This window comes from Mustela erminea, chromosome 1 (genome assembly GCF_009829155.1).
Source record: "Mustela erminea isolate mMusErm1 chromosome 1, mMusErm1.Pri, whole genome shotgun sequence".
Taxonomy (NCBI): domain Eukaryota; kingdom Metazoa; phylum Chordata; class Mammalia; order Carnivora; family Mustelidae; genus Mustela; species Mustela erminea.
The window spans coordinates 160,572,723-160,585,786 of NC_045614.1; the positions used below are offsets into that span (position 1 = coordinate 160,572,723).

At 37.4% G+C, this 13,064-nt stretch overlaps 1 protein-coding gene across 6 annotated transcripts in view; it reads left to right on the top strand.

Annotated features, from left to right (window-relative positions):
• The window catches only part of CFAP44 (cilia and flagella associated protein 44), a 157,066-nt gene that overhangs the window by 111,552 nt on the left and 32,450 nt on the right, over window positions 1-13,064 (top strand). For 5 of the 6 annotated variants that reach the window (XR_004286991.1, XM_032348695.1, XM_032348705.1 and 2 more), the window contains 2 exons: window positions 493-670; window positions 11,698-12,198. Coding sequence is in view for 4 of the 6 variants with exons in the window: in XM_032348695.1 (XP_032204586.1) it covers window positions 493-670; window positions 11,698-12,198 (679 nt within the window). In the remaining 2 variants the exon portion in view is untranslated. Of the gene's footprint in view, window positions 1-492; window positions 671-1,173; window positions 1,257-11,697; window positions 12,199-13,064 lie in introns of those variants that run through there. The other variant, XR_004287006.1, reaches the window with a different exon arrangement.

The window sequence follows — 13,064 nt, forward strand, 5'->3', positions numbered from 1 at the left end:
GGGATAGGCTAAACTATAATGTTAGGTAAGTTAGGTGTTTTGAATGCTTGTGATTTATATTATTTTCAGCTATAGGTTTATTGGTACATAACCCCATTGTAAGTTGAGGAAGGTCTGTAGTCATTAACTTAAAAAAAGATGGCTGGGCTCTACAGATAAAAGTAGTTCCACAGAGGGGCTCCTGGGTGGCTCAGTGGGTTGAGTCTGTGCCTTTGGCTCAGGTCCTGATCTCAGGGTCTCGGGATTGAACCCCACAGTGGGCTTTCTGCTCAGTGGGGAGCCTGCTTCCCACCTCTCTGTCTGCCTCTCTGCCTACTGGTGATCTCTCCCTCTCTGTCAAATAAATAAATAAAATCTATTTTTTAAAAAAGTAGTACCACATATTTAGAATTATACTTTTGCTTTTTGACTGAATTTGACTATACATGTATATGGTAGACAAACTAAAGTTTATTGTTATATTTGTGGCTGGATTGCCCATTTTTCTGATAGGTACAAGAGTAAGCCTCAGGATGACTTTGAAGATCCCAGAGATGTTCAAGCCATCAAGGAGGCTCAGTTGTATATGGGAGACTTCAATCTGAAGACAGCCGCAGACTATAAGATACCGGAGCACATGAGAATAAATGCTGCCAAGAAGGAAGAGGAACTGGGACACCTAGACACCCTGGTACTTACCCACAGCTTTCATGACAATGAGAGGCACCCTGAGGTTTTAGTGGAATTCTTCTGAAATCACCCATTTCACTAGATGGTCCATAAGGATATATAGGCATAAAAAATTAAAATGGAAAAGATCTTCATAATTATTTAGAATGCCTCCTTTTTACAAATGAGGAAACTGAGGCCCATAGAGGACAAGAGATTTGTTTGTGATTATTAGCTAATATGGCAGAAACAGCCTTCAAGTTAATTACTTGGCTCAATATGTTTCACAGTGAAAGTACTATATTTTGGAGACTGAATTTCTGATATTCAAACATGTCTTTGTTGGATATAGATTTTGGTTGCTGTGGATTGCCAAAGACTTAGGAAAAAGGCTGGCTATTGTTTAGCCTTTTTCTTTTTTTAGGACTTACAAAGTTTGTAGGTGTCTGATAATAACCAGTTAACATATTCCTTTTTAAAAATTTTATCTGCATTCTGAAATTTTGGATGACTGGCAAATTGTAGTTTAAAAAATTTCCTCTATAATGATGGATGGAATATGATAAATGAAACAAGAATTACCTTAGATGAACAGAGATGATGGACAGGTATGATATCTTGAACTATATTACACTGAAATCCATCTTATTAAAATAACAGCATAAAATAATGTAGAGCACACTATTCTACAAGTCAGATCAGAATCTGTTCCCATCTCTGCCACTTAATCGCCATGTAAACTTTGTGGTCATGTAAATCTCCCTAAGCCTTGGTTACATTATCTGTAAAAGGTGTATTAATACCAATTAACAACAAGACCTATTTAGTCTGTCTCATAATGTTAATGTGAAGGTCACAGTCAATAAATGGTCATTATGTCATTGGCTAAATTAAAAAACACTAAAGTATCAAGTTTTTTTTTTTTTTTTGAAATAGCATATTATTTATTCCCCTTCCCTATGGCCAGTGTTTAGGTATGTGTGGTATTTGGAAAATGAAAAAGAAAGTGTCAGTGTGTCAAGAGGGTTCTTCAAAGGGTGAGCCTTATAGTCATCAGGTTGCCTTAGATTTGTTTTTAAGATTAATTCTCAGTCCTCTACGTGCTTCAAAGAGGTCCCCCATTCACACAGGTGCTGGATTTTGAGTTTACATCTTTTTAAAAAAATTTTATTTATTTTAAAATGTCTTTCCAGTGTTCCAGAATTCATTGTTTATGCACCACACCCAGTTCTCCATGCAATATGTGCCCTCCATAATACCCACCACCAGGCTCACCCAACCTCCCACCCCCCTGCCCCTCTAAAACCCTCAGTTTGTTTCTCAGAGTCCACAGTTTCTCATGGTTCATCTCCCCCTCCAATTTCCCCAAATCCCTTCTCCTCTCCATCTCCCCATGTCCTCTGTGTTATTCCTTATGCTCCAAAAATAAGTGTAACCATATGATAATTGACTCTCTCTGCTTGACTTACTTCACTTAGCATAATCTCTTCCAGTCCCATCCATGTTGATACAGAAGTTGGGTATCATCCTTTCTGATGGAGGCATAATACTCCATAGTATGTAATACTCCATAAGGAAGACTGCATCTTCCTTATCCATTCATTTGTTGAAGGGCATTTTGGTTCTTTCCAGTTTGGCGACCGTGGTCATTGCTACTATGAACATTGGTGTACAGATGGCCCTTCTTTTCACTATATCTGTATCTTTGGGGTAAATACCCAGGAGTGCAATTGCAGGGTCATAAGGAAGCTCTATTTTTAATTTCTTAAGGAATCTTCACCCTGTTCTCCAAAGTGACTGCACCAACTTGCATTCCCACCAACAGTGTAAGAGCGTTCCCCTTTCTCTACATCTTCTCTAACACACATTGTTTCCTGTTTTGTTAATTTTGGCCATTCTAACTGGTGTAAGGTAGTATCTCAATGTGGTTTTGATTTGAATCTCCCTGATGGCTAGTGATGATGAACATTTTTTCATGTGTCTGTTAGCCATTTGTATATCTTCATTGGAGAAGTGTCTGTTCATGTCTTCTGCCCATTTTTTGATGTGATTATCTGTTTTCAGTTTACATCTTAATGCTTTAAATGTTTATTCTTAAGTGTGTAAAACATCTCTATTTTGTTACAGTGTTCTTGCTTCATAGGTAGTAATCATACAGGTAAGTTTTGTAAGACTGCCTGGAAAAGTGTATTTTTTTAAAGTATAATATTCAGTTGTTATGTTAGTTTCAGGTATATAGTATAATGACCCAACATATCTATACATTACTCTGTGGTCAACACAGTGAGTATTGTTATCATCTATTACTAAACAACATTACTACTATCTTACTGATTATATTCCCAATGCTGTACTTTTCATCTCTGTGACTTATTTGTTTTCCAACTAGAGTTCTGAACTTCTCAATACCAATGTATTTCACCCTTTCTCCAACCCTATCTCTGGCAACCAGCAGTTCTCTGTATTTAAGAGTCTGGTTTTTTAATTGTTTCTCTTTGTTTTGTTTCTTAAATTCCACAGGAACGAAGTCATATGGTATTTGTCTTTCTCTGAGTTGTTTCACTCAGCATAATATACTCTAGGATCATCCATGTTGTCACAAATGGCAGATCTTACCTTTTTTTAAAATTAACATATAATATATTACTTGCTTCTGGGGTACAGGTCTGTAAATCATCAGTCTTACACAATTCACATCACTTACCATAGCACATACCCTTCACAATGTCCATAATCCAGCCACCCTATCCCTCCCTCCCCACCTCCCAAAACCCTCAGTTTGTTTCCTGAGATTAAGAGTCTCTTAGAGTTGTCTCTGTCCCTGGTCCCATCTGTTTCGTTTTTTCACTCCCTACCCCCCACAACCCCCTGCCCTGCCTCTCAAATTCCTCATATCAGAGAGGTCATATGATAATTGCCTTTCTCTGATTGACTTATCTCAATTAGCACAACACCCTCTAGTTCCATCCACATCATTGCAAATGTCAAGAGGTCATTCTTTTTGATGGCTGCATAATATTCTACTGTATATGTATACCATCTCTTCTTTATCCATTCATCGGTTGATGAACCTCTAGGTTCTTTCCACAGTTTGACTATTGTGGACATTGCTGCTATAAACATTCGGGTGCATGTGCCCCTTTGGATCACTACATTTGTAACTTTAGGGTAAACACCAAATAGTGTGATTGGGTCGTTAGGGTACTTCTTTTTTCAACTTTTTGAGGAAGCTTCATGCTGTTTTTCAAAGTGGCTGAACCAGCTTGCATTCCCACCACCAGTGCAGGAGGGTTCCCCTTTCTCTGCATCCTTGCCAACACCTGTCATTTCCTGACTAGTTAATTTTAGCCATTCTGACTGGAGTGAGGTGGTATCTCATTGTGGCTTTAATTTGTAATTCCCTGATTCCGGTGATGTTGAACACATTTTCATGTGTCTGTTGGCCTTTTGGATGTCCGCTTTGCAGAAATGTCTGTTCATGCCTTCTGCCCATTTCTTGATTGGGTTTTTTGTTCTTCGGGTGTTGAGTTTGCTAAGTTCTTTGTAGTGTTTGGATACTAGCCCTTTATCTGATATGTCATTTGCAGATATCTTTTCCCATTCTGTCGGGTGTCTTTTGGTTTTGTTGACTGTGTGCTTTGCTGTGCAAAAGCTTTTGATCTTGATGAAATCCCAATAGTTCATTTTTGCCCTTGCTTCCCTTGCCTTTGATGATGTTTCTAGGAAGACGTTGTTGCAGCTGAGGTCGAAGAGGTTGCTGCCTGTGTTATCCTCAAGGATTTGATGGATTCCTATCTCACATTGAGGCCTTTCATCCATTTGGAGTCTATTTTTGTGTGTGGTGTAAGTTTCATTCTTCTGCATGTGGCTGTCCAATTTTCCCAACACCATTTGTTGAAGACACTATCTGTTTTCCACTGGACATTTCTTTCCTGCTTTGTTAAAAATTAGTTAGCCGTAAGAGTTGAGGGTCCATTCTGGGCTCTCTATTCTGTTCCATTGGTCTATGTGTCTGTTTTTGTGCCAGTACCATACTTTCTTGATGATGACAGCTTTGTAATAGAGCTTGAACTCTGGAATTGTGATGCTGCCAATTTTGGTTTTCTTTTCCAACATTCCTCTGGCTATTTGGGGTCTTTTCTGGTTCCATATAAATTTTAGGATTATTTGCTCCATTTCTTTGAAAAATGTTGATGGTATTTTGATAGGGATTGCATTAAAAGTGTAGATTGCTCTAGGTAGCATAGTCATTTTCACAATATTTCTTCTTCCAGTCCATGAGCATGGGATGTTTTTCCATTTCTTTATGTCTTCCTCCATTTCTTTCATGAGTATTTTATAGTTTTCTGAGTACATATTCTTTGCCTCTTTGGTTAGGTTTATTCCTAGGTATCCTATGGTTCTGGGTGCCTTTGTAAATGGGATTAACTCCTTAATTTCTCTTTCTTCTCTCTTGCTGTTGGTGTGTGAAAATGCAACTGATTTCTGTGCACTGATTTTATATTCTGACACTTTACTGAATTCCTGTATGAGTTCTAGCGGTTTTGTAGTGGAGTCTTCTGGGTTTTCTACATAACATATTATATCATCTTCAAAGAATAAGAGTTTCACTTCTTCCTTGCTGATTCAGATGGCTTTCATTTCTTTTTGTTGTCTGATTGCTGAGGCTAGGACTTCTAGTACTATTTTGAATAGCAATGGAGATAGTGGACAGCCCTGCTGTGTTCCTGACGTTAGGGGAAAAGCTCTCAGATTTTCCCCACTGAGGATGATATTCACTGTGGGTTTTTCATAGATGGCTTTTATGATATTGAGGTATGTACCTCCTATCTATTCACTGTGAAGAGTTTTGATCAAGAAAGGATGCAGTACTTTGTCAAATGCTTTTTTAGCATCTATTGAGAGTATCATATAGTTCTTGTTCTTTCTATTATTAATGTATTGTATCACATTGATTGGTTTGTGGATGTTGAACCAACCTTGCAGCCCAAGAATAAATCCCACTTGGTTGTGGTGAGTAATCCTTTTAATGTACTGTTGGATCCTATTGGCTAGTATTTGGGTGAGAATTTTTGCATCCATTTTCATCAAGGATATTGGTCTGTAATTCTTCTTTTTGATGGGGTCTTTGTCTGGTTTGGGGATCAAGGTAATGCTGGCCTCATAAAATGAGTCTGGAAGTTTTCCTTCCATTTCTATTTTTTGGAACAGTTTCATGAAAATAGGAATTAATTCTTTAAATGTTTGGTAGAATTCCCCTAGGAAGCCATCTGGCCCTGGGCTCTTGTTTATTAGGAGATTTTTGATGACCGCTTCAATTTCCTTCCTGGTTATGCATCTGTTCAGGTCTTTTTTTCTCCCCAGTCCAGTTTTGGTAGTTTCTATGTCTATAGGAATGCATCTATTTCTTCCAGATTGTTAAATTTGCTGGTGTATAGCTGCTCACAATGTGTTCTTTATAATTGTTTGTATTTCTTTGGTATTGGTTGTGATCTTTCCTCTTTCATTCATGATTTTATTAATTTGGGTCCTTTCTCTTTTCTTTTGGATAAGTCTGGCCAGGGGTTTATCAATCTTATTAATTCTTTCAAAGAACCAGCTCCTACTTTCACTGATCTGTTCTACTGTTCTTTTGGTTTCTATTTCATTGATTTCTGCTCTGAACTTTAGTATTTCTCTTCTGTGGGGTTTAGGCTTTCTTTGCTGTTCTTTCGCCAGCTCCTTTAGGTGTAGGGTTAGGTTGTGTATTTGAGACCTTTCTTGTTTCTTGAGGTAGGATTGTATTCCAATATACTTTCCTCTCAGGACTGACTTTGTTGTGTCCAAAAGAACAGTTGTGTTTTCATTTTCATGATTTTTTTTTCAATTTTTCTTTAATTTCCTGGTTGACCCATTCATTCTGTAGTAGGATGCTCTTTAACCTCCATATATTTGAGTTCTTTCCAACTTTCCTCTTGTGGTTGAGTTCTAGCTTCAGAGCATTGTGGTCTGAAAATATGCAGGGAATGATCCCAATCTTTTGGTACCAGTTGAGACCTGATTTGTGACCCAAGATATAATCTATTCTGGAGAATATTCCATGTGCACCAGAGAAGAATGTGTATTCTGTTGTTTTTGGGTGGAATGTTCTGAATATATCTGTGATGTCCATCTGGTCCAGTGTGTCATTTAAAGGCTTTATTTCCTTGTTGATCTTTTGCTTGGTTGATCTGTCCATTTCAGTGGTGGTGGGGTGGTGTTAAAGTTCCCTACTATTGTATTATTGTCAATGTGTTTCTTTGATTTTGTTACTAATTGGTTTATATAATTGGCTGCTCCTAGGTTAGGGGCAGAGATATTTAAAATTGTTAGATCTTCTTTTTGGACATACCATTTAAGTATGACGTAGTGTCCTTCCTCAAAATCTAATTTTTCTGATATAAGGATTGCCATCCCAGTTTCTTTTGATGCCCATTAGCATGGTAAATTGTTTACCACTTCTTCACTGTAAATCTGGAGTTGTTTTGGGGTCTAAAATGAGTTTCTTGCAGACAGCCTTTTAAAAATATCCATTCTGATACACTGTGTCTTTTGATTGGGGCATTTAGTTCATTTACATTCAAAGTAACTACTGAAAGATATGAATTTAGTGCCATTGTATTGTCTGTAAGGTGATTGAGACTGTATATTGTCTCTGTTCCTTTCTGGCCTGTTACTTTTAGTCTCTCTCTTTGCTTAGAGGACCCCTTTAAAAATTTTCTATAGGGCTGGTTTGGTGTTTGCAAATTCTTTTAGTTTTTGTTTGTCCTGGAAACTTTTATCTTTATCCTTTTTTTTCCTTTTTATCTCTCCTTCTATTTTCAATATCAGCCTAGCTGGATATAATATTCCTGGCTGCATCTTTTTCTCATTTAGTGCTCTGAATATTTCATGCCAGTACTTTCTGGCCTGCCAGGTCTCTGTGGTTAGGTCTGCTGCTGATCTAATATATCTACTGTTGTATGTTACAAACCTCTTGTCTCAATCCACTTTCAGGATTTTCTCTTTGTCACTGAGACCTGTAAGTTTTACTATTAGGTAATAGGTTGTTGACCTATTTTTATTGATTTTGAGGGGTTATCTCTGTGCCTCCTGGATTTTGATACTTGTTCCCTTCCCCAAATTAGGGAAATTCTCTGCTATAATTTGCTCCAATATACCTTCTGCCCTTCTCTCTCTTCCTTCTTCTGGGATCCCAATTATTCTAATATTGTTTCATCTTATGGTATCATTTATCCCTTGAATTCTCCCCTCAAGGTCCATTTGTTTATCTCTCTTTTTCTATGTAGATGAACTCCTGGGACCCAGTGATATTAGTTCTCCTACTCCTCTGTCATCTTGCTCCTTTCTCAGATCTTATCCTTTTTATAGATGCATATTTCATTGTATGTATATACCTCCTCTTCTTTATCCATTCATCTACGGATGGACATTAGGGTTGCTTCCATATTTTCGCTATTGTAAATAATGCTGTAGTAAATATGGGGGTGTATTTATCTTTTCAAATTAGTGTTTTTGTTTCCTTCAGATAAATACCCATAAGTAGTATTGTTGGATCATGTGATAATTCTGTTTTTAATTTTTTGTGGAGCCTCCATGCCATTTTCCACAGTGGTGGTACCAATTTACATTCCCACCTGTGATGCATGAGGATTTCTTTTTCTCCACATCCTTGCCAATACTTGTTATTTGTCTTTTTGATACTAGCCATTTGACAGATGTAAGGTGATATCTCATTGTAGTTTTGATTTGCATTTCCCTGATGATTAGTGATATTGAGCACCTTTTCATGTGTCTGTTGACCATTTGTATGTCTTCTTTGGAAATGTCTATTCAGGCCCTCTGCCCATTTTTTAATTGGATTGGTTTTTTGTTTGTTTGTTTGTTTGTTTTTGGTGTTGAGTTGCATAATTCATCATGTATTTTGGATGTTAACTCCGTATTGGATATATAATTTACAAATATCTTCTCCCATTACTGGGTTGTCTCTTGATTTTGTTGACTGTTTCCTTTGTTCTACAAATCTTTTTATTTTGGTGTACTCCCAACAGTTTAGTGTTGATTTTGTTTCCCTTCTCTTAGGAGACCTGTCTACAAAGATATTTCTTTGGTTGATGTCAAAGAAATTATTGCCTATGCTTTCTTTTAAGAATTTTTTGGTTTTAGGTCTCACATTTAGGTCTATAATCAATTTCAAGTTCATTTTTGTGTATGGTATAAGAAAGTGGTCTAGTTTCATTCCTTTGCATGTAGCTGTCCAATTTTTCCAGCCTCATTTGTTGAAGAGACTGTATTTCTCCCATTGTATGTTCCTGCCTTTTTTGTTGTTGTTGTAGATTAATTGACCATATGAGCATGGGTTTATTTCTGGGTTTTCAGTAATTTTGTCTCCTGTAACTATGCAGAATTACTTTACCAGTTCTAGTAGATTTTTGATGGTCTCCTTATGATTTTTCCTATATATAGTATCATGTCATCTACAAATAGTGACAGTTTTACTTCTTCCTTGGATGGAAGTTAATATGGATGCCTTTTATTTCTTTTTCTTGTCTGATTGCTGTGGCTGGGACTTCTAGTACTATTTTGAATGAAAGTGGTGAAAGTGGGCCTCTCTGTCTTGTTACTGATCTCAGGAAAAGCTGTCAGTTTTTCACCATTTAGTAATGATATTAGCTGTGGGTTTTTCATATAAGGCCTTTATTATGTTGAGGCATGTTCTCTCTAAATCTACTTTGTTGGGAGCTTTTTTTTTTTTCGTGAATAGATGTTGAATTTTGTCAAATGTTTTCTCTGGATCTATTAGGATGATCATATAGTTTTCATTCTTTCTCTGGTTAATGGTATATATGACATTGATTGATATGTGAATATTGAACCACACTTGCACCCCTGGAATAAATCCTACCTGATTGTGGTAAATAATTTTTTCAATGTATTGTTGATTTTGGTTTGCTAGTATCTTACTGATTTTTGCATCTATATTCATCAGACAAGTTGGCCTATAGTGGCTTTGTCGGTTTCAATACCAGGGTAATGCTGGCTAGAATGTACTTGGAATGTTTCCTTCCTATTATATTTTTTGGAAGAGTTTGAAAAGAATAGGTATTAATTCTTTAAATGTTTGGTAAAATTCACCTGTGAGTCCACTTGGTCTTGGACTTTCGTTTTTTTTGGAAATTTTTTGATTACTGATTCAATCTCATTGCTAATAATTCATCTGTTCAGATTTTCTATTCCTTATTCAACTTTATTAGTTTATATGCTTCTAGGAATTTTATTACTTTCTTCTAGTTTGTCCAATTTGTTGACATATAATTTTCCACAATATTTTCTTATAATTTTTTTGTATTTCTGTGGAGTCAGTTGTCATTTCTCCTTCATTTCTGATTATATTTATTGAGTCTTCTCCTTTTTTCTTGACGAGTCTAGCTAAAAGTGTATTAATTTTATTTTTTAAGAAACAGCTCCTTGTTTCATTGATCTTTTATTTTTTGTTGTTATTGTTTGTTTATTTCTATTTCATTTATTTCTGCTCTAAGCTTAATTATTTCATTCATTCTACTAGCTTTGGGCTTTCTTTGGTTCTCTTTCTAGCTCTTTTAGGTGTAAAATTAGGTTGTTTATTTGAGCTTTTTCTTATTTCTTGAGTAGGCCTATATACTGTAAAATTCCTTCTTAGAACTGCTTTTACTGCATTCCAAAGATTTTGGACTGTTTTTTCCTTTCCTTTCCTTTCCTTTTCTTTCTCTTTTTCTTTTTCTCTTCTTTCTTTCTTTCTTTCTCTCTCTCTCTCTCTCTCTTTCTTTCTTTCTTTCTTTCTTTCTTTTTCCTGCCTCTTTGGTGTCTCACTCAACCCATTCATTGTTGAGTAGCATGTTTTTAACTTCCATGTGTTTGTGTTCTTTCCTCACAATTGGTTTTTACTTTTCTACCATTGTGGTCCAAACAGATGCATGATATGATTTCCATCTTTTTGAATTATTGAGACTTGTTTTGTGGCCTAACATGTGATCCATCCTGGAGAATATTGCATGTGAACTTGAAAAGAATGTATATTCCATTTTTGGATGGAATATTTTATATATATTTGTTAGGTCCATCTGGTCCTAATGTGTCATTCAAAGCCACTGTCTCCTTGTTAATTTTTTATCTGGGTGATGTATGCACTGATGTAAGTGGGATGTTAAAATCCCCTATGACTATACTATACTATACCTACTACTATAGCACTACTGTCAGTTTGGAGAAGTGCCTTTAATCCTTTTTTGTAAACCTGTATATTTATGCAAAGTAACTCTTAATAGCCTTTGGACCACCTTGTTGCCTAATTGTACACAGGCTTAGGATTGCTTTTACCTATAGGCTCTGGGAAGAACATTTTGGAAACAGCTGTTAATGAGGAAACAGTGGGCCACTATCGCTCCTGTGGCTTGAGGCAGGGGGCATAGTTTGGCTTAGATAAATGGAAAAGGAACTGAGAAAGTGTCCTGTAATCTGTTGGTATGCATGATATAGAAATTCAAGATCATGATAGTCCCTGCACAAGAAGTAACAGGAAGAATATGGGCAAAATGCAGAATAAAAATAGGCTAAACTTTAGTTTGGCCCTAAGTGGGCAACCCTAAATGTGTCTAAGCCAGTCGAACTGGAGTCTCCATCAGGGATAGGCAGTTACATATATATGTTCCTCACTAAAGAATGACCTTCCCCTCTCTAGGCTCTGGCTGAGTACAAAACTTCAGGAAGGACTTCCCCTCATTGGTCAGAAGAGGAGAGCAGAACTGCACCCTGTGAGCCAGCTGAGGGATACCAGAGGTCACAACCATACTGTCTTCTTCTTTTGGAGAAGATCAATGGGAAACAGCCTAAAAGCTAGAGAAAAGAGTAACTTAGTAGTGAATAGAAATAATCAGATAAATTTTTTTTTCTTGGATTTTTGCTAGGCATACATACCAGTTAAAGGACAAAAATATTTCAAACCATCCTTTGTGAATGGGTTCTCATTTTGTTTTCTTCTATTCTTTTTATCAGGCCCATTCAAAGAAAAAGAACATGAACAAATGTATCCTCTCTCTTCGAGACCTTAAAGTGGCTGTCATTGAGGAAATACAGTGCCTGGTTCAGGAACTGAAGAGCATCCAGTCAACTCTTCATGTGTCTAAGCACATTCCTATTCCCCAAGTCCCCCAGATACTCCCGGAAGAAGTTCCAGAAAAGAGATTTCAGTATGATGAGGAAACTCTCCTAAATTTTAAGCGACAGCAGATCAAGATTCAGGATGAAACGTCCTCCCAGCTGGAAAAGGGAGAGTCTGCTATCTCAGGTGGAGGATTCCTCAGACTCTCTTCTAGAAAGGACAGTGATTTGACGACAAGAGATTCATTGTCTAGATCATCAAAGGCATCATCATTCAGTGTAGATGCTGTGAAGTTTTTGGAATTTGAAAAAGCAGATCCAATTGATATAGAGCTGGAAGTTATGAAAAGGGATGAGATTAAACATTTGTACATGCAACAGTATTTAACTAACAGGGTAAGGGTGACACTGCCTTTTTAAAGCTGAAAGAGGGGAGAGCAGGGAAGAACTAGATATACTTTCTTATTTATTGGTCTAAATTTTCTCTACAATAAACTTTCCCAAGCCCCAACTGGCCCATAACTCAATGAAGGTTTAGCTTCCTCCTCATCCCTGGCCTTCTGTTAATTATTGTGCTCTGCCCAAAAACTTTAGAGCTTTTAAATGTTTTGCTTTGGCAAAGCTAGGAATTAAGGGCAAATCCATGTTATTTGGCATCTAACTGAAGTCTCAGTAAAGGGGAAATGATGGAGCAGCTTTCAGATGATGGAAGGCACATAATTTAAAAATCTTCTGGAGAAAATGGGGCACCCTCTGTTTTTTCACATCCTCCTCTTTCCCTAAGGTGTGATTTGCCTCATCAGTGGGAGTGTTCATGGTGATGACCAGCTCAAAACTGTTCTGGAGCTGGAACGGCCCCTATTTTTATTTTGAGGAAACCAGACCAGGTTGGGGCCAGTTGTACAGGAGGTGTTCTGAATCCAGAAGGAAAAGGACCTTTGCTGGATAGATGGCTCCTTGCTGCCAGCTGTGTAGAGTTCTCTTCCTCAGTGTCTGTCCTGCTCCACCCTGAGAAGGCACCTCATAAAACTCCCCAGAAGGGGGCGCCTGGGTGGCTCAGTGGGTTAAAGCCTCTGTCTTTGGCTCTGGTCATGATCCCAGGGTCCTGGGATCAAGCCCCGCATTGGGCTCTCTGCTCTGCAGGGAGCCTGCTTCCACCCCCGCCCCCCCCCCCCGCCTGCCTCTCTGCCTACTTGTGGTTTCTCTCTCTTTGTCAAATAAATAAAAATCTTAAAAAAAAAAAACAAAAAACCAAAACTCCC